General features: G+C 37.8%; 1 protein-coding gene across 1 annotated transcript; it reads right to left on the reverse strand.

Moving 5' to 3' along the window:
• Nucleotides 1-4,473: 4,473 nt before the first annotated feature.
• Nucleotides 4,474-5,685, reverse strand: LOC136066228 (uncharacterized). The gene is made up of 3 exons (XM_065770195.1): nucleotides 5,553-5,685; nucleotides 5,245-5,441; nucleotides 4,474-5,175 (listed from the first exon to the last, which is right to left on the reverse strand). Exons 1-3 carry the CDS (start codon nucleotides 5,683-5,685, stop codon nucleotides 4,474-4,476), a joined length of 1,032 nt encoding a protein of 343 aa, XP_065626267.1.
• Between the last annotated feature and the right edge of the window lie 12,617 nt (nucleotides 5,686-18,302).

Raw genomic sequence — 18,302 nt, forward strand, 5'->3', positions numbered from 1 at the left:
CCAAGGTAAAAAAGGCCTCGTTTCTCAATAGAAGTCTATGACCCTGATCTGTTCAGATCTTATGCTGCATTTCAGAACTATAGGAACTATTTCGAGGCACTCCTTTGCTAGTTGAAAGGGCTGTTGATCAGCCATCTCTCCGTGACACAAATATACCCATATGGTTTGCCACGAAAGATTGGAACTTTTTGCTCTCAACTCTCGAGGATGCATACGAGAACATGGTTAAGGAGTTCTATGCCAATGCCATTGTTGACGGAGAAGAGATAAAATGTTGGGTTAGAGGAAAATGTTTCTCTATAACACCAGTGTACTTGGCGGAAATTCTACACATTAACCGGCCAATGCTCCCCATACCGTCGGTATATGATGAGTTGAATCCAGATGAAGAGTTTCTTAAAAAGACTTTAGGAGCTAATTTGGAATTCTCCTCCAATAAGAAGTCAATCAATGTGGCATCCCTTTCTCCCGGATTAAGACTTCTCTCAATGATCGTGTGTAGCAACTTCTATCCTTTGTCAAGCACTGGATATATGAATCTTGGTCGAGCATTATTCTTGAATGATCTGGTCACTGATCAAGAAATTGATGTGTGCTCTCATATTTTCCACATTTTGGCAAAAACGGTTAAACAAACTGCTTCAAGGAATTGTATTCCTTTCTGTCGCCTTATCTCAAGGATTTTGAAACTCAAAGGTGTGCACCCTTCGGAAGATAAGTGCCCATACCCAAGGCCAAGTCTAATTACCATTTGTACTTTCCATGCAAGTATGAGTCACACCAAGAAGAATGTTAAGCAAGAAAGCCATACAACTCCGGGGAGCTCGAGCTCTACACCCCATGCTTATAATGAACAATTAGACAACATTACCATTACTCTTCAAGAGATCAATACCAAGATATCCGGACTAGCATCTATCATGTACTCTCTCCACAATCGTTTTCATTCAAAGTTCACATCTCTCCAAACTTAATTGGATGAAATTCAGCGAAAGCTAGAAGAAAATGACTAGCTATTCCATGACAAAAATGGGGAGATAGTGTCATTGATAGGGGGAGTATGGTGATAGAGGGAGAAGAAGCTAGAAGAAGAAGTTCATTTTTTTTTGTTTTTATAACTGCTGTGTTTTTACTGTTATTGCTTATGTTTAAAGCTTAAATACTCTATTTTTATTTAAGTTTAATTTCGGTAATTTGTGTTTATCTCTATGATTTGTAGCATTTTTTTTTTTTTTGTACTTTTAAGATATTGCTTTTATGTCTTAAGTACCTCACTCTTGTGCCCAAGTAGGACCTTTTATCCTAGATGCAAGTACTTCATGTATTTTGCATTAGTTGAGTGTTGGACATGCAATTGATCCTAGGTATTGTTCTTAATTGCATTGCATGTCTGGATGAGCATTTACTTGCTAGATGTTCATTGTAGTCATTCTTCAATGACTGTTTTTGTTTGATCAAGATATGCTTACATGTTATGATGTGCTTACAAACTTGATCACACTTTACTTGCTTATGTACGTACCTTGTGTTTAACTTGTCATAGGCTTAATGAAAGTTTTGTTTGTGTGCAAGTGTTTCAAGTAACAGGTTTATTCTTGCCACTGTTACCAAACTCACATTTAAGTCTAGAGTTTGTTTTAGGGGTTTTGTCACGGAATAGCCAAAGGGGGAGATTGTAAAGTTGTTATTTAAAACTATGTGTTTTTGTTGGCTTATATTCCATGCCAAATTTGATTGTAATTTTATTCAATCTTATGTACCTTGTATTTATTATGGGATTTCATTGTAAGAGTTGTGTGATAGAGAGAGTGGTGTGAAGACTCAAGCATTTGAAGACTGAAAAAGGTTTTGCGGGTATCTCGCGAAGTATATCATGTGCCCTGCACATGCTAGAATGTGAAGAGTCAGGCTAGATGGAGACAGCTGTGTCTTGCGAGTATCTTGCGGGTAAGGCCTTCCCGCGAGACACCTGCGAGGCATTCTATTTGTCTAGTCTGATACACACTATCTGTGCCTATATTATTTATACCCACATTACCCACAAATGTAAAGGTGTGCTTCTAAGAGAAAACCCTAGCCAAACACCTTGAGAGTTAGAGATTGTCATACCCACAATCCTTTACACATTTGTTTTGGAAATTTTCTCATCTCCTACCTCTCCATTGCCACACTTACCACACCCTTTCATAGTGTTAAGTGAAGTTTTGGTACTGCTAGGAAGCATTGGAAGAAGCCGAAGATGGCAGATGCAACATGGAGCTTGTTGCAGGATCCAGAAAGCTAGACAAGACACGGTTCTGAGAAGCCTTGTTGGAGTAGGAGCTTGGAGGGCTTAGGTACATCGGGTAGATTAGGCTTGGAGGGTCTCTTGCTAACCCATGTATCCCAACTAATTGTCGAGTGGATCGATTTTCGCTTGTGTGGTTTTGACACATTTTCGAGCTTTCAGAACCGGACAGAAAAAGGTGTAGGATCAGAAAAAGTGGATGCCCTAGAATGAAGAGGGTTCTAGGATGGAGTAGATTTGCGCTTGGGTGCCATAGAAGTAGACTAACACAAAAAAAAGAGAGAAAGGGAGAAAGAGAAAATTAGAAAAGTCCCAAAATAGTTCAATATACAAGAATATAGTGAATGTAAAGACGTATGCATGAGCATGTGATATGCAATAGTAAAAACCTCATGGACTCAGCCCAATCCAATCCTACCAGCACACATGTTTGCAACAAAGTAAACACACATCTAAGAATGCATGAAACATTGTTACAATGCAAATGAGATGTAATGCATGAGGTTTTAAGATTAAAAACACAAAATCCATCCCAAAAATTTTCAAAAACCTCTTTGATTTTGAAAAACCCCAAATTTTTCATCAAACCCCAAAAGTTAGGTCATAAAAGATGAAAATGCATGAAAAAGAAAGATTAGGACCCTTACCAAGTGAAGAAAAACTTGATTTAGGCCGAAAATCTCTTGGGAATGAAGTTTAGAGAGAGAAAAGTATGTTTGGGAGGTGAAACGGTTGAGAGCAATTGAGAGAAATCGAGGAAAGTGAAGTCTGAATCGCGCTGACCCTTTATATAGAAGCTTAGTAATTCTAAACGGATCGAGAGGTGTCAAGAGGTGTCGAGCTCTAATAGGGTCGACAGATGTATCTATCGAGTAGGTGTCCACAGGAAAAAGGAAGCTTGATGGATCGAGGATTTGTCGAGGATCTATTGAGGGAATAAAAAGTTTCTCGATCGATCAACCTAGCTATCAGGAGGTGTTGAGATTGCGATACAAAACAACTGAAGAGCTCGATAGATAAGCTAGGTATCGAGAGGTGTTGAGGAGTTGTCGAGATTGCTTAAAAATAGTTTTTCAAAGAAAAGAAAAATACAGACATGAATGCAATCAAACATGCAACTCAACCAACGATTCAAACAATATTTTGAACTCTCAAAATCATTTCTCAAAAAAAAAAAAAATGTTAAGCACATAGATCCCAAAACACACACACATTAAACAAGTCTAACCAATTTTATATTTCAAAATCAAGTTAAGACAGTTTAGTGAGCATACAGTAATATATGTAGACCTTGTGATGGCCAAATCACATTGTACCTGCACATGTATCAAGAGTAGTAAAGAATATTGCGTGTTGTGTGTGAAAAGCATCGCAAGATTGCATAAGTATATACATGTCATGACGATTTGAGATATGAGAAAATCACTTTAACTCACACTCAATCATAACTGTTTGATGGGAACTATCACCTTTGAGGTACATCCTATAACTTCCACATCTCCTAGAATACACGCTTGCAATCATATAAAGCATTTTGATCTTTTTGCTTTTTATTTTTCTTTGCATATTTTTCTTTTAATAAGCATATCATGCATGGGCATATAAGAGATAAAAAAGAAATACCCAATGATTTTAAGCATTTGACATAGCTCTTTTGCTATGCCGAAGCATACATATGTCATTTCATGATTAGCGGGCAACAGTGTTGATATGATTATTTTCTAGTCCATCAAAAAGAGTCATATGAGTGCTAAGTACAAGAGATTACTTAATCTTACTCATCATAAACATGAGCTACAAAGCTCATTTGCTTAGTTGTACATAGAGATGCTCATCTAAGCCACAAGAGATACAAAGTTTAGAAAACTTTGTTTCAATGGCCATCCAAGGTACACAAGTACCAATGTACACAAACACACACTGTTTTTGTATTTTTCAATTTTTCAATTTTTTTAAATATTTTTATATGAAAAATAAAACAAAGCAAAACTGAAAATGAAACCGAACAAAAACATGTTAAACAAAACAAAGCAATGCATAAAACTAAATTGACTCAAAACACTAAAGCAAAACACACAAGTAATGCAAAAACAAAAACAAGAAAGGGAGAGAGATAAGAAGTGATAGAATCACTTGGAGCCTTTTTACTTCCATACCTTGGAAGAACCTTTTCGTTTAGAGAACCCTTAATCAGACGATGAAGGGGAAGAGTTAAAACCGTTCAAGTTCGAAAGGAACATGAGGGCTTTAAGAAGATCTCCAAAAAGAGCGAGAGAAGATGGAAGCTGACTCTGATCTCCTGATGCGATCATGCTATTGCTCTTTTGAGTGGCCAGCCACTTGTAGCAATTAGGTTGAGTATGTCCAGCTGCACCACAGTGATGGCAGAAATGTTGCTCTTTCTGTTTTGGCTTTTGAGAGTTTCTCTTCTTAGCCCTAGGGTTTTTAGTCTCATTCTTAGCAAGTTTAGGGGGTGCTCCCAAGATAGACTTACCCTTATCTACGTTTTCACTAGCTAATTCATTTTTAACTTCATTATTCTCAGTTTCAATATTATTAGCAAGAGGAACAAAAATAATAGCACTAGTAGAAGCAATACTAGGAGAAGAGAAATCATACCCTAAACCGGTTCGATCAGAAGCATATTTTTGAAGACTGAGCCTCTCATCGAGCTTAGTGCTTGAAGTCCTTTCCAGCTGAGATCTGACTTGGAATAGTTCTACCTCAAGTTTCTTGGCCTTCTCAGCCAAGAAATTAGTCTCAAACCTTAGTACTCCAATAGTATGATTGGCTTCATCAAACTTTGTGGAAAGCTCTTCACGCTCAAGCTCCACATCACTAAGCTTCTTGGTGGTCAACCTATACAACTTCTTATGCTTTTCTGAGGCCTTTTATAACTTTTCATAGGATGCATGGATGTCATCTTGTTCATCCATCTTCTCAAATTTAGACTCTACCAAGTCCTCTTCTTCATCCACATCTTCAACAATCCCCTCAGTAGGATTAACAGTGGCAGTGAAGGCATTCAGAATTCCATCATCCTCATTGTCAAAATCATCCTCAAGCTCAGTGTCGCTCAATGTAGCAGCAAGTGCCTTGCTCTTCTTAATTGTCTTAAGATATGTGAGGCACTCTTGTTTTATGTGGCTAAAGCCTTGACATCCAAAGCACTTTGGTCTTGAGCGAATAGTGTACTGATTGTCATCCCTAGCATCATTCTTCCTTTTGTCTTGGCTTTTGAATTAAGGGGAACTAGATTGTCTACGGTCCTTATCGAAACCCTTTGCAATGGCATTCTTCATGAACTGCTTGAATTGCCTGGTGATGTAGGACTTCATCTTAGAATCTTCATCATCAGAAGACTCATCAGTATCATTGCTCTTGCCCTTCAATGCCATACTCTTGCTCTTGCTCGATTTCCTGATCCTTGTCAAACCCGACTTATAGGTCTGCAGATTGCCAACTAACTTTGTCAAAGGAATTTTGTCAATATCCTTTGATTCCTCAATCGTGATGATCTTGGCATGGAATCTTTCGGGTAGAGATCTAAGCACCTTTCTCACAATCTTGGGTTCAGGAATGGTTTCCCCAAGATTAAATGCTGAGTTTACTATGTCCTTGAGTTTGGCATCATCAAATGACTCATCCTCCTCCATCTTGAGCTCTTCAAAGCTAGTAGTGAGCCTCTAAAGCTTTGAGTCCTTGACAGCCTTGGTTCCTTTATAGGTTGTCTGGAGGATGGTCCATGCTTCCTTTGTAGTTTCAGTGGAGGATATCTTCTTGTACTCCTCATTAGTGACTGCACTGAATAGAGCATTCAATGCCTTGCTGTTGAAGTTTACCGTCTTGATCTTAGCATCATCCCAGTCGGTCGATGCTTTTGTATGCTTGGTCCAGCCTATCTCCATAGCTTGCTACACTTTCTCATCTAAAGACTGCAAGAAAGCTCTCATGCGTACTTTCTAGTATGCATAGTTAGTGCCATCAAATAAAGGAGGTATAATAAGAGACTCTCCTCTATCTATGACAAACAGGGGTCAATGGATCACACAACAAAGATTAACCCTAATCAGAGTGTGCCTGCTCAGATACCACTTGATAGGCCAAAAATGTATTGACCTCTTGTGATAGATTAATCAATTAATTAGCCAAGTTGATTAATTAATCAGATTAACATATAATATGCGTGGCAGCACAAAAAAATCACCAAATAACTAAATATGCAGCGAAAAATAAATTGACACGGTGATTTGTTTACGAATGAGGAAAACCTACATAACAAAAACCCCACTGGGTGATTTTAAGTTCACCATTCCCGAGAATCCACTATTATCATAATAAGTGGTTACAAGTAAAGGAATTCCAATACCTAATACCAACCTACAATTGAACCCTTACCCCAATACCCAATTGGACTTGTTCTATAGTGACAATCTCTCATTTTCAATGCATGACTCCCAGTGCGTGACTAACCAATTGCACGGATTCCAGTACACGACTTGATCACCAACTTGAGAAGGATGTTGCCTACAAAGTTCTTCAGTTCATCCAGATGATGAAGATCATGAAGTTGCTTAGTCACAAAACCCAATGGTGTACGAACACAGCAGCTTCTTGAAGAACTAGGGCAAACTAGGTCTCTGGTCACACTCTTCTTCACACTTGTGAAATTTTCTCTTGTGCAACTTGTGTCACATTTGCCGACCCTTAAAATAATCCTTATATATGTTTAGGGTTGTAAGAAAAGAAAGCCCAAACATATAATCACGAATTGGATGAAAAACGGACTTGAAAATTTGAGTTTCATAAACCTCAATAGATGCCTAGCTGTCGAGCTACTGTCAAGCCATGGGATTCAAACAGCTCTGAGTCTCAATAGATACTAGTTGTTGAGCTTTAACGAACAACACTTTCTGACTTGAATCTTGGGCAGACTTGCATGGCTTTAACACTTGAACTTGAAACAAGGTTTCTTGAAGCATTAAACATATCCTAGATCTACCCAATAACATGTAAAGTGCCTTTTATCAGAAGATTAGCCAATTACACAAAATAGTGACATATGTTCCTAACATGTGAAACACATATGTCCCAACAATCTCCCCCTTTGGCAATCCATGACAAAACCACAACAAACAAATGAGATATGAGAGAAGTCATAAATCACTCAACTCATATTCACTTGTTGAATATAGTAGAATCTATCTGAACACAAACTCTTGAAAAACTTTACAAGAAGAGAGTTTATGGCAAGTAGACTTTGACAACTTGTATTTCTGAAATACTTTAAACAAAACTCATCAAGGAATCTTAGTGTAAAACAGAAATAATAGATTGCATACAAGATATAAGAAGCATGTGCATAAAGAGAGAAAAGAAACAACACATGTAAGGGTAGGTGAAAAACATACATCAATATATAAAGAATATAAGTACAATGTATGTCAAAATGGTCACAAGAACCATGTACAAGAACAATGTATCTAAAAAGGAGAGAAAAGAAAAAGATACAAAAAAAAAAAAAAAAAAAATCCTCTCTACATCCCTTAATATCAACACTCCCCCTAACAAAAATCTCCTATAGAAACTCTCCCCTAACTATAACTACTCTTATAACCAAAACTACTCCCTCTTTTTGTCACGAGTGACAAAGGGTAAGAGTGTCAAGTAGACATCTCATTAGCACTGGAAGAGCTAGCATCTCCATCATCCTCATTATCGGAAGCAATAGCATCATCATCAACATCCTCATCCTCAGAAGCCTTTGGAATAGGTGGAGGAGAAGAAACAAAGCCACCCGTGACTGCTTAGCGTCGTGCAATACGACCAACACGGGTGTTCACCTGACACAACTCGTCACTAAGAGTGTCGAGGCGAGCATTCATGCGTTGAAGCTACGCCATGATGTCCTCAAGAGTCACACTGCTCGTAGAAGAAGAGGGAGCAGATGTGGATGGAGCTAAAGGAGTGGGAGAAGTTGTTGACTCGGACCGCCTCGACTGAAACTGTGCCTCGCTCCGTTTAACGGTAGTGGCATCTATAGCACCCATGACAGAGAAGTGGTCGGACACGGAAAGGGAACAAAAAATGGCGTAAAATCCTCGTGATAGCCAAAGGGAAGATGAGCTTATCAGGGGTCGCCGAATCCTTATACACATCTATGATAGAAAGAATGAAATGAGAGGGAAAATCTATACGAAGATGCTCTAAAAGTGAAAGCAAAAACTGAGCACGGGGCCTTGTAATAAGTGCTAATAAAAATTTATTCCTTTTTTTAAAAAAGAAAAAGAAAAAAGAAAAATAGCTAGTCAAAAAGTCAGTGAGAAACATTGTTTTAAAAATTAAACTTCTAAATGAGGAGAAAAGAAAGTGGTAATCCGGGGATGCAAAAAAAAAAAAAAAAAACATATTTTACATTTTCAAATAATACTTTATTATTTTACCAACTCATTTTACAACACACATTACATCTCAATTTTTTATTTTTACAGATTAAAATGTTTCTCTATCTTTCTCTCTAATCTCATCCTCTCTATTCAATTATCTCAGTATCTCCAGATCTAAGAGTGAAGAGTGAGTGATAGTGAGTTGTGACTATCTCTCTCTTTTTCTTTTTATTTTTTATTTTTTTAATAAATTTATATTCTATGTGTATGAGTGTGTGTCTGATATTGATGGTGTGTGTTATTATTGTTATTGTTATTATTTTTGTTATGATGTTATTTGTGTGAATTGTGATGTGTGTGTATAGTATAAATATAATATAACTTTATATAATTTAATAATTAGGAAATACAGAGGGTTTATTATATGGGTACGAATTGCTATCATGTTATGATAACTTTTTGTTATAAAGTTAGTGATTCAAGAATGGAAAAAAAGTAAAGTTAGTGATTGTTCAAGCATTTGATTGGTTAAGTAAACAATTAATGTGTGTGTGTGTGTATATGAATGAGTGTGGCTGTGTAGGTCAATAATTAATATAGCGTCAATGGTTTAATTTTTTCATTCAATTTAAAATATTTTTATAAAAACAATGACAGCTGCGTAAAAATAAAAATGTTATACAACCTTAACAAAATGAAATGTTCACATCTACCCATATTAACAATAGATAATGACAATAGATAATGACAACTGATAATGAACTATCATCTAACGATTTCAAGATATGAAATCTAGTATAAGGAAATTATAAAAATAAATATTTGCATGTGATTTTTTTTTTTTTTCAGTAACTCGATATATTCAAGTTATCTTTTCATTAAATTTTGTTTAATTTAAGTTTCTTAATGACCAACTTGAAAAAATTTCTTGGGGCAGCCACTAATTTCGAGGCCTAAGGTGATAGTTTAGGAGGGTTTGTCTTTTTTCAAAAAATATTTTTAATATTAATTAAATAACATTTATTTAACTTTTGATATCATTTTTTTTCATTTAAAATATGGCTTTCTTGCCTTTTAAAATTCAAAACTACTAATTAAGTCTTTGTATTTAAATTTTGCCAATGTTTCTATTTCAATTTATAATATTGCTAATCCATAACCCTCCATTCATTGCATTTAAGTTTAGAATACATGTGGTATGTGTCCAGAGGTGCAACGGCCCTACAAGGTGCACTGGCCTCGGGAAGCATGCTTAAAAGCAAAACACCCCCCTAGACTTTCCACATTCTAGTCTGTGATTTCTGGGGTCTTCTCCTACCCTTTTTCTTCACTAAAAACTCCTAGAAACACCATTATACTTCTTTGGATTGGCACCTATTGGAGGCCATAGTTACTTGTTGGGATCTTGCTTTGAGGTGCATCACAATTGGGGATATGGACTTTGTTCCTACTTTGGAGGAGTATGATTGCTTTCTTTCTCTTCCTACCCCTGTGAGTTGGGTTTATCGATCAGTGACTCGATCTCACTTCTGCAAGCGGCTGGCGAAGCTATTAGGCCTGAAGACGTATATTGTGGATGTTCTAACCCAATATGGGAGCGGCTTGGGTGGTAGCATCCCTTTCGATTTTCTGCTTTGTCGGTTTGGTGAACCTGAGTGTCCTGCTGCTTACCGAGGAGACTTTGTGGATTTGGAGGAGCATTGGACCTTCTATAGATGCTAGGCCTTCATGGTGGTCTTCTTTGGCTCAGTGCTATTTCCTTTTCAAGTTGGGTTCCATCAATTTTGCAATTCTACCCCTGGTAAGTACTCTACCTCATAGCACTTCTTTTATTCCCTCTATCCTCTCTAAGACTATTAGGTCTTTTTCTCTATGTCGTGAGACTGGTAGTGGTAGACTTGGTTGTTATGTGCATCTATTGCAATTGTGGTTTTGTAGTCATTTAAGTGTGATATTCAGGGCACAGTCTATTGGGTTCTTGAGGAAGAATCGAGTTAAGATCATTATGGCCCATGATCTTCCTTTTACCGGGGATACTGCTAGTTGGTTGCGGTATTCGTTTGGCTTGTGTCCCACTAACTGGACCTAGAGAGTTAAGTGGGGAGTCACTAGGTGGCAGGGTTGGACCCATTGTGTTGGTTTGCTTGGCATCCCTTTGGTGGGCATCTGAGGTTGTACAGGGTACTTTTCAGGTATGGCCTTGAGGCAGTTCAGGGGTGATCAGCATGTCCCTCGATTTAGTGATCTTTCTGTCATAACTTGTGATTATAAGGTCTAGGATATTGACACAGTCATCATAGATCGTGCTTTTGGCTTCTGGTAGGAGCGCAGGTCAACTATCGACTATCCCATTTATCCTAGGGATGATTATGAGTGGTACACTGCAGAGTTTAAAGAGTGGAGGTCTAGCAAGGACCCATACTTCATTGTTGATCTATCGGTTCTAGATCCTTTAAATCCCCGCCTTTCGGCTGATACATTGAGGGATTATGCACTGGAGTTTAAGGTCGGAGTTAAGAGCATTATAAGAGACTTAAAAGAGTGCCTGACAGAGGCTATCAGGGATTGGGATTGCTACAAAGAGCTTCTTGATGCCACGGTGGAGGATTATGATGAGATGGGGAGAGCTTATGAGGCTGAGCTCGCTACCTTTAGAGTAGAGCTTGAGTAGAGAAGTCCCGCTCCTTTAGCCATAAAGGCAGAGTGTATTAAACTAAGATCTCAAGTCGCTAGCTTGGAGAGTGAGCTAGCAGATCTTACTCAGAGGTTCACTGTCCTAGGCCAGACGAGTGATGAGGAGAGGGCTATAGTGAAGGCCAATCGCTCTAAGGCAAGCAGCAAGGCTGATGATTTAGCACGGAAGCTATTGGAGGTTAGGTCCTTCATTCATTCCACTGATGAGCCTAGTGAGCCACAATTGGCTTTTCATCGCTTTCAGGTAGAGGTAGTCGAGAAGAAGGAGGCATTGAGAGTTGCTACTGCAGAAGTTGGCACCTTCCAGGCTTTGCTTGTTATAAAGAGGCAGGGCTGCACCTCGAGTCCCAGTATGGAAAGGGAGCTAGTTCGGCTTTGACATTCATATGGTCGACTTAGAGAGATTGCCAGAGATCTAGGCTTTGATGTAGCAGGGTTGCTTCGTACCCATTCCTCGGATGATCCTATTCTTCACACCGGCTTTGGGATGTTATATAGGCCGGTGGCAGATCATTTAGGCCACATTTGACTTGCTAGAGTCTTTTTGTTTCTTTTTATTTCTACACATAAGCTATGTAGTTAGTATCCACCATGTATGGAAAGGTCCATCGTAAATTGCTAGGCAATTGTGTACGGCTGTAGACATCGTATTTTGTACCCCTTACGACTCGGGCCTCCGTTCCCCAATGATGCTTAAACTTTAAGGGCCAATGCTAGTTTAGAGCCTAATCAGATATCAAATTGACTTGAGGAGTGTTAAAATGGATAATATAACCTTTTAAATGAGCAAAAATCTATTTTTGGAAATAAAATGACCAAAGTGGCCCTTGGCCCATGTATGTGGGCAGCGGCCTACGTATGTGGGCCAAAGCATGTGTACGCAGGCATATTCCTATGTATGTAGCTAGGGTTTCAGAAGCATGAAAAAGGAAAGTTTTTTGCAATAATAGCTAAGGTTTGGAATGAATCTCACATTGTCTAGGAGCTATTCCAAACCCCATTTTTTCCACTATATAAAGCCTTACATGGTACATTTTCAAAATACACAGAAATTCCACGAGAAAAGCCTAAGATTCACTAGAAAATAGTGAATCAAAAGGGAGTTTTTCACAAAACACCCTCAAAGTCAATTTTATTTGATTAAGACCTTTTCTGGCCCTAATCCTTTTAGTTTTAATCTCATTTCTTTTGCTTAGTTTATGTTTTTACATGTTTGCTTAGGTTAGTTTTATAGTTCTTTTTATGTTTTGAGCATGTTTGGTTGTTAAAATTAGGGTTTTCTTTTATGCTCTATTTCATGTTTCTGGGTTAGGGTTTGTGAACAAGTCTAAGCACGCATGCCATGAGCATGTGTACATAGGTTAAACCCTGCATACGCAAGCCACTTGTTGCGTACACAGGTATTAAACCCTAATTTGGATTTATTGTTTTGTTTGGTTTACTTATTCCACATTTTTTGCCTCTGTTTAAACCCTTTTCACATGTTTATATGTATCCGAGTCTCTAGCTTGTATGCTTGCTTAGCTTTACTATGTTTAGATTAGGGTTTTATGTTTATGTCTTGTTTAAATACCCTGAAGATGCATTCACATGTCCATGCATAATGCCATAGGTGCTGAGATGCTGTAAGGTAAGTAAGGTAAGTCATGCATTCACATGAACATGCATGCTGATTGCTTAATCCTCCCTTGATATATGTGTATGAAGTTGATGCCCTGTGTTTTATTCATGATATGATTTGTAGGGGTGTGTAGCTAACCCACCAACCCACCAAAACCGACCCAACCCAACCTAACCCGTCGGGTTGGGTCGGTTTTTAGGGCTTGGTGGGTTGGGTTGGGTTGGGTTACAAAATTTTTTTTGATAGCTGGTTAGGTTGGGTTTAGGTCATAAAATTCCAAACCAACCAAACCCAACCTGACACACCCATATATTTAATATATATTTAAAATATATTATATAATTAATAAATTTTTTAAAATAACTAGCTTTTCCTATCCTATATAAAAGCCAATTAGTTCACACAAACTCTAGTAAATTACTATTGTTGTTTAGTCATTAATATTGTTTGCCTTTAAGGAGCCACATTGATACTAATCTTTGGGTTTTTTTAATATATTTATATTTATATTTTTTTTAATCAATTTAATAATAATAATAATAATTGAATGCTCAAAAATGTGTTGAAAACACAAGAGCTGTTTAGACCCCCAGATTAACGTTACAGCTTGATTGATTTTACACTAACTTAATACTAAGTGCGGAATAGTGTAAATGTGAGCGGATAAACAAACAAGCTACTTTAATCCATAATCATAACAACACAGTAGTAAAATGAAAGGAAAAAGAGTAGGGAAGAAGGATGCAAACACAAAGACAACACAGCGATGTGTTATCGAAGAGGAAACCGAAGTCCTTGGCGAAAAACCTCTTCACCACCCTCCAAGCGGTAATTGATCCACTAGACAATCAGTTGGGATACATGAGTTAACAAAAGACCCTCCAAGACTAATCTACCCAATGTACCTAAGCCCTCCAAGCTCATACTCTAACAAGGCTTTTCGGAACCGTGTCTTGTCTAACTCTCCGGATCCGGCAACATGCTCTGTGTTGCATCTGCCATCCTTGGCTTCTTCCAATGCTTCCCAGCAGCACCAAAATCTCACTTGACACTCTGAAAGGGTGTGGTAAGTGTTTGCGCTATCAACCTTTCAATGGTATGAAAATAGAGAGGTAGGATTTGAGGAAAATCCACAAGCAATTGTGTAGAGAAATGTGGGTATAACAATCTCTAACTCTCAAGGTTTGTAGCTAGGGTTTTCTCTCAGAAGTACTGCTCAACATTTGTGGGTAATGTGGGTATAAATAGTGTGGGCACAGAAAGTGTGTATCAAAAATGACAGTCTGGCAAACCAAAATGTTTCGCGGGTGTCTCGTGGGAAGGCCTTATTCATGAGCTACTCGCGAAACACAGCTGTCTCCATCTTGTCCTGACTTTTCGCATTCCATCATGTGTAGGTCACATGGATCACTTCGTGGGATGCTAAGTCCCAAGCTACCCACGAAAATCTCTTTAGTCTTTAATTGCTTGAGTCTTCACACACTCTCTCTCTCTATCACACAACCCTTACAATTAAATTTCACAATAAATATAGGGTACAAAAGATTAAATAAAATTACAATAAAATTTGGCACGGAATAAAAGCCAACAAAACACATAGTTGTATTTTTAAAATTACCAAAATTAGCAAGAGTGAGGTACTTAAGACATATTAGCAATATCTTAAAAGTACAAAAAAAATGCTACAAAGCATTGAGATAAACACAAATACTGAATATAAACTGAAATTAAAAACAGAGTACTAAAGCTTTAAAAGAAAGCAATAAAGACAACTATCGAAGAGTTATAAACACTAAAACAAATGAAACCAAACATAAATAGTTCTGAACCGCCTGAATGAACCAATGTATCTAAGTCTAAACTCTGTCTATGCTCTACTCCCCCTCAAATGTGCAAGTTCTCCCTCAAAAAATTCTCCCCATTTTTTACCGGAATGGCCAAAGAGGCTAGAACTGATCGGATTCTGAATCTGATCCCTGTTGCATGGAAAAATCATCGATTTGTGAGGATAGGGTAGTGATCTAGCCCTGAATATAGGCAAACTAGATCACGGTGTGCTGCATATGTGAGTTAAGCACGGTAGACATCTGGTCCATTTTAGCTAGGAGATGATCAAGTCTATTTGATCCTCGTGCTGGTGCTGAAGATGATGGCTAAGTTGAAGTCTCTGGAGCAGCAGTGAATTTGTCAATCTCCTCCTCTGTATCGCCACCCTTTTCCTCAGCACGATCCCATGGTATCATATGCACACATGTTCTGGAGCCTTTAATGTGAGCTGTGCTCCTAGTCACTATGTGTGCACCAATAGGATAGTCCCTCTGAACCACAATGAGGCCACTCGAAAGTTTGAGCCTTGATTTTGCATTGAGGCCCATTATGAGTGAGGGGAATATCATGACTGTTCTAGAATTCTGCTTCTTAATGCTCCTCTTCAAAAGGTGGAAGATGTGTCCACATATATCAATCTCATTGTGAGTAAAGAGTATAAAAAGATTGTCCTTGGAGCGGACAACGTTGTCAGGTTGGTGACTAGATACAGATTATGGATCAACACATAAGCAAGAGTCCTCATCTCCGGACTGAATGGAATTGTGTTCATGGAGGTCTTCTTAAGTTTACCACCAAAAGTCAACACCATTTCTTCAATAGAGTCCAAATGATCCTCATACTGGATTGTGATTGGCTGTGATGGAGGACGAATTTCCAAAAATTCTTGTATGCTTTCCCCAGTAATCACAAACTCTTTGTGTCTCACCCAGCAATCTATATGATCCCCTTCGACAGTAGCATTTGAGAAAAATTCCCTTATGATCTCCGAGTAGACAAGTCTAACAGGATTTAAGAGCTTTGTCCACGTCCTTTCCTGAACACTTCAGGTATGAAGGTGTCCTTAAGGGTATCCAACTTGACAATCTTTTCCATGATAATTGTTGCTCTTTTGTAGTAGTCATTGTACTTCAAATCTGCCTCTATAGACTTGAAGTTATCAGAATCTGTGTGAGCACGTTTTGTGGATTTCTTGGTCGAAGAATGTTTGGTAGGAGACATCTGTACAAGGTAACACAGAACTAAAAAGAAACATGTGCACCAACATAAACAGAACACAAAACTTGATTAGATTCAAGTTAGTCCAAGTCATAAGTAAAACAACTTAAAACAGAGCATACTTAACTCAAAATAGAGCAAACAAACTTAAAATAGCATGCTATAATTGATGGAACATGTAAACATAAACACAATGCATGAAGTAAGTGACTGTGCATGTGTTGAGCATGTGAGTGCAGCATGAGGTGCATGGTGTGTGCCTAAGTGATGCATGGCACGACATTGTGAGGCATAAAATGGGCACAGTGTGTAAAACACACACCCATTGACCAAAACATGTTAAACATGTTCAATCAAGAGTAACCAAAGCAATGGAACTCATTTGAGTCCACTACAATGCAAAAATGTCACATGGACATTTTGTTAAACACCTAACATGCAACAGTGCTCTACACCGATGAGCAATGCATGAACAAGATGAAATTTGCCTCAATACATGCTAAGAATGCCACATGGGGCCAACACAAATACAAACACATAACTGGGACTAAGCCCAATCAAAATTCTGAAAAAAATTTCACAAAAATAAGAACCCCAACCAAGTTTTCGAAAATCCCCAATTTTTAAAACCATAAGCTAAAATCTGCAAAATTTAAGACAAAAGTGAAAACAATGTTTAGGAAAACATACCTGAAGTGGTTTTGCAAAGATTTTTTCTTGAAAATGATGGGGTTAGAGTGAAAAATGATTTTGGGTTGAGAGAGGTTCGAGAGAGGCAGTGCGAGGGAAGTGAAATGATTTTGAAAAAAAATGTCACATCTGCTACATAAAAACTGAAAACACGCATTTTTCGCGGGTTAGACAGTCACGAGATTAGTCACGAGACACACTGAAGCTTTCGCGAGAAGCCTTTAGTCGCGAAACAGTCACGAGACACTCGCAATAGCCTCTGTATGAAATTGAAAAATTCCTAGTTTTTGCCTAAAAACCATTTCGCGAGAAGAGTTTGGTTGCGAAATACTCGTGAGGCAATAGTGAGACTTTCTGTATGAAAATGTGACTTTTTAATTTCCCTTAAGCACGTTTCACGGGAAGCTCTAAGTCACGAGCTTCTCGCAAAACAGCCTCTGAACCAGTTTTTGAAGAAAAACACAAAAATGCATTTTGAGCAAAAACTAAAAACATGAAAGTATAAAATCACTTTCAAAAACATATAAAACACTTAAAAAAATTTTTGGGTTTGATCAGCAAGTACTTGAGCATACACATCACATTTGAACATGTACAATCACTCAAATGAGATAAACATTAAATGAGTCAAAGTCTTGTGTGTTGTGGGTGAGTATCAAATGTGGAATAGTCCTTAGACCAGAGTGAAGCTTTAATGATCAATTCAATCAAGTCATACACAATTGGTGCTTAGTCAAGTGGATTATCTCAATTATAGAAATGAGCATATATGACCTTCCACAAGAGATTGATTACAAGACATGGAAGCTTTTCATTTGGCTTCTGCATAAATCATAACATTTGATCCATTTTTGGATAATACATCTCTTTTTGAGATCGGTGCTTGAAATTTTTGATATTTCAACATTGAGAGTTAGCCTTTGGCTTTTTGAGCACCATACATTTCAATACAAAAGTTGCTTTTCCTTTTTCCTAGTCAAATACTAGTATGTGGAACAGGCTTTTGTAGCTTATTATCTTTTTTCATTTGGAGATTTACATTTTGTGAGCTCTATTGCAAAAACATAAAAATAAGAGTGGGAAGATATATAGGCACAAGTCTGTGCAAATATCAAGACCATCAAGACTATTGACCAATCATTCATGACAAGCTTGAAGATCTATTTACAACAATCACACATAGTTTTCAAGATTTCTCCCACACAGATATATGTGCATACAGAACAAGCTTAGCTCGTAAATGCACTACGCCATTAGTACGAAGGTACTAGGCCAAACTCACATGTGATATACACAGCACAAGCGATCAAACTTTTTGAATATTTTTCAATTTTTATGGGTTTTTGAATTTTTGAACACACTCAAAGCAAACCAAATAAAGTAAGATCAACAAAAACAGGTACAAACCAAAACTTGTAAAAGAAACATGCTATAAACCAGAAGCAATTAACACAAATTGAATTATGCATGTCATGATGCATGAACATATGCCCCTAAACATCGGAAGTTTTAATTCATGGACATGTTGTAATGCTTATGCATGAGTGCCCTTCTTCACCCACACGTTACATGCGTTTGG

The sequence above is a fragment of the Quercus suber genome, unplaced genomic scaffold (genome assembly GCF_002906115.3).
Source record: "Quercus suber isolate HL8 unplaced genomic scaffold, Cork oak 2.0 scaffold_123A, whole genome shotgun sequence".
NCBI classification, from domain to species: Eukaryota; Viridiplantae; Streptophyta; class Magnoliopsida; order Fagales; family Fagaceae; genus Quercus; species Quercus suber.

Coding starts and splice junctions, on each gene's coding strand:
- LOC136066228 (XM_065770195.1), bottom strand. CDS start 5,685: ATGGCATTGAAGGGCAAGAGCAATGATACTGATGAGTCTTCTGATGAT. Junction 5,442..5,552: donor AAAGGGTTTCGATAAGGACC/GTAGACAATCTA, acceptor TTGGATGTCAAG/GCTTTAGCCACATAAAACAA. Junction 5,176..5,244: donor TGGATGAAGAAGAGGACTTG/GTAGAGTCTAAA, acceptor AAGTTATAAAAG/GCCTCAGAAAAGCATAAGAA.